Source organism: Hoplias malabaricus, chromosome 1, assembly GCF_029633855.1.
Source record: "Hoplias malabaricus isolate fHopMal1 chromosome 1, fHopMal1.hap1, whole genome shotgun sequence".
NCBI lineage: Eukaryota > Metazoa > Chordata > Actinopteri > Characiformes > Erythrinidae > Hoplias > Hoplias malabaricus.
In genome coordinates this window covers 47,315,920-47,318,572 of record NC_089800.1, presented here as the reverse complement: position 1 = coordinate 47,318,572, position 2,653 = coordinate 47,315,920, and the positions used below count along the sequence as shown (strand labels likewise).

Sequence of the window (2,653 nt, the reverse complement as noted above, 5' to 3'; positions counted from 1 at the left end):
TTTGGTGTTTCGTACATATTTGCCCTGTCTTTTTTTAATTAGAAAAAGAGCATGATTAAATAAACACATCAAACTAGAGCTGCAGTTTTAATCAAATTTTATTCTGTAAATTCAAGCATGAGATTACACAAGGTCAGCTTGGTGAGGGACAGGGGTAGGCTTCTGTCTTTTCCTCCGGGCACGACGATTTTTGAACCACACCTAAAAGAGAAAACAAGATTTTGAGTGCTGTATTCCAAGAATTTGTATGAGACTATACGTAATCTGTATTAAATAATTCAAGTGGGTTGCCACCTTAGAAAGTAAGTGTAATCAGATTGCAGTCATATTTTTATGAACATGTATAGGTCAATGAAACATTAAACAACATTACTGAGTTAGCCTCTAAATCAATTCTATTAATAATAAAAATTATAAAACGGTATTTATTATTCTCACCCGGACAGTTTCCTCACTGAGTCCAGTGGCTTTGGCGAGCTGTGCTCTGTCCTGTACACTTGGATACTCTGTGATGGAGAAAAGTTGATCCAACTGCTTCATCTGATTCTCCGTGAACACCGTTCTTATCCTGTTCCTTTGTCTCTGCTGAGCTTCATCTCTGTCACAATCTGTGTGAAGTAAACAAAATAAATAAATTGCATGAATAAAATACATTAACATTTTATTGTTGTATGCACGAGTTTGGATACACTTTTTTTTTTTTACACAACATATAGCTAACCAAAACAGCTTTTACATATGGCTTCTCTCTCTCTCTCTCTCTCTCTCTCTCTCTCTCTCTCTATCCCATATATAAAATGTTTGTTTGTAAACATACAAGGACACTTTTAAAATGTCAGCAAAATTTTTAGCAAATAACCAGCAACTGTTGAATTGATGCCCATTTAAAAACAAGTACACATCTACAATGTAAATGTCCTTTACACATTTTAATGCAGCTATGTTTGTGTGCTTAATTTAATATACTGTGAAAAAAGTAACACTGTGTCTGTGTGGAGTGTTTAGAATAGTGTCTCTTACCGGTGTGGTGGTGAATCCAGCGCTCTGGGGAGCAGTAGCTCATGTTGAAGGCCTGGTAGTAGGTGACTGGTCCACAGCATGGGAAGGTGCTGTAAAGTGGCGTAGAGTCGTAAACGCCCGGACACTGAGAGTGAAGACCCATCACCGAGACCTGAGGGTTAAACCCGCCCGGTGGCAGCATGTCGACCTCGCTGTATTCTCCTCTGAAGACCTGGGGGGCTCCGGCACCCTCCGCTGGGTGTGTGTTAGCGCCACTGTTTTCTCCGAGGATGTAGTCGATGCTGAAGTTGGAGAACTTGGAGGCATCCATGTTCTTCTCTACGTCAAGCACTACTTTTGTAAAGATGTTCTTCTTGTTCGCTGGTAACCCTCCTCAGCTCTTCTCTCTCCGAAATGAACACTATCCCCACAAACTTGGCATTTATTCTCTCCGCCATCTTAACTTCAAACCAAATCCAGGTTGATTATGGAGTTAATAACGACATTAATGGTCCATTAACACCTCCAGTGTCCAAGGTGGAAGAACACATCTCGTTCAAAGGCCCTTCTCTTTTTGACCTAACACTACAAAGAAGAAGATACTCTTTGTCCCTCAGCGTTTTGATTACTTTGATACTTTTATGATGAACGGAAAACACAGTTTAGGAGTTTATATTAAGGTTTGGAACGAGGGGGAAAGATCTTTCAAATAAGTACAGAATAACTTCAGTATTATTGAAACAGAAAATCATTAATTTAATAAATAAAAAATTATCACTAAAATAAAAGGAAATGTTGATTTAAAAATATGTCCTGGTGCCTAATTTCCACTCAAAGATATTTTTAAATTTCATAGAATTACTTTTGAATGACTTCGTGAACTCAAACTATTGAAGGCCAGTGGAAGTAATAATAAGGGGTTGGGGGTGCTTTCTTTAGGACACTGATCATCTGTTTATAGATCTTATTAAATCAGTAAATGAAAGTAAATGTTGAGCTTATCATGTGAAGCTCTAATGGATTGCCATAGGATATTGTACATCTTATCCTGTGTATGATTATAACTAAAAATGTCGGTTTTCACTCAGTAATGGACTTGTTCTATTAACATCAGCAGATTACAAGCACATTTTAATATAACTTTAATTAAAAGTGGAGTTTATAAGAAACTATAATAAATACACAAATCTAACACTTTTGATTTTATTAAACACTTTAATGTAGAAATATATTCAATGTAAATTAATTCAAGAATGATTTTACAGATTTAGTGAATACGAGATCAGTTCTGATTTGTTTCGTTTCAGTCTCTGATGATCTTTGTGTCGCTCCTTGATGTCCGTGTTCAAAGCGTTAAAGTGAGCTGAGGAGAAACTGCAGTTCTCTGAAGTCCCTCACATTAAAGTGGACCACTGTTTCTGATCACAGAGAAGTGCTTAAGTTCTCACACGTTCCTTTTAAATCCGTTTTCTCTGAAGAGAAAGTCTCTGATGATTTCAGGACATTTAAACCAGATACTTGTTGCTTATTATATTTAATGAATGAAATACAGTGGCCTCTGAAATGGGGGCGTGCACGTAGGCATTCATTCATTCATTCATTCATTCATCCTTTGAAACCGCTATCACGGTGGGTCCGGAGCATATATGCGTAT

The 2,653-nt window shown here is 37.2% G+C and overlaps 1 protein-coding gene across 1 annotated transcript; it reads right to left on the bottom strand.

Moving 5' to 3' along the window:
* Positions 1-81: 81 nt before the first annotated feature.
* dharma lies at positions 82-1,596 on the bottom strand. Its single transcript, XM_066660735.1, has 3 exons — positions 1,021-1,596; positions 439-608; positions 82-201 (listed from the first exon to the last, which is right to left on the bottom strand). Exons 1-3 carry the CDS (start codon positions 1,328-1,330, stop codon positions 124-126), a joined length of 558 nt encoding a protein of 185 aa, XP_066516832.1. The 5' UTR covers positions 1,331-1,596; the 3' UTR covers positions 82-123.
* Positions 1,597-2,653: the final 1,057 nt, after the last annotated feature.

Coding starts and splice junctions, on each gene's coding strand:
- dharma (XM_066660735.1), bottom strand. CDS start 1,330: ATGGATGCCTCCAAGTTCTCCAACTTCAGCATCGACTACATCCTCGGA. Junction 609..1,020: donor CTGGATTCACCACCACACCG/GTAAGAGACACT, acceptor TACTTCACACAG/ATTGTGACAGAGATGAAGCT. Junction 202..438: donor TCAGTGAGGAAACTGTCCGG/GTGAGAATAATA, acceptor TTTCTCTTTTAG/GTGTGGTTCAAAAATCGTCG.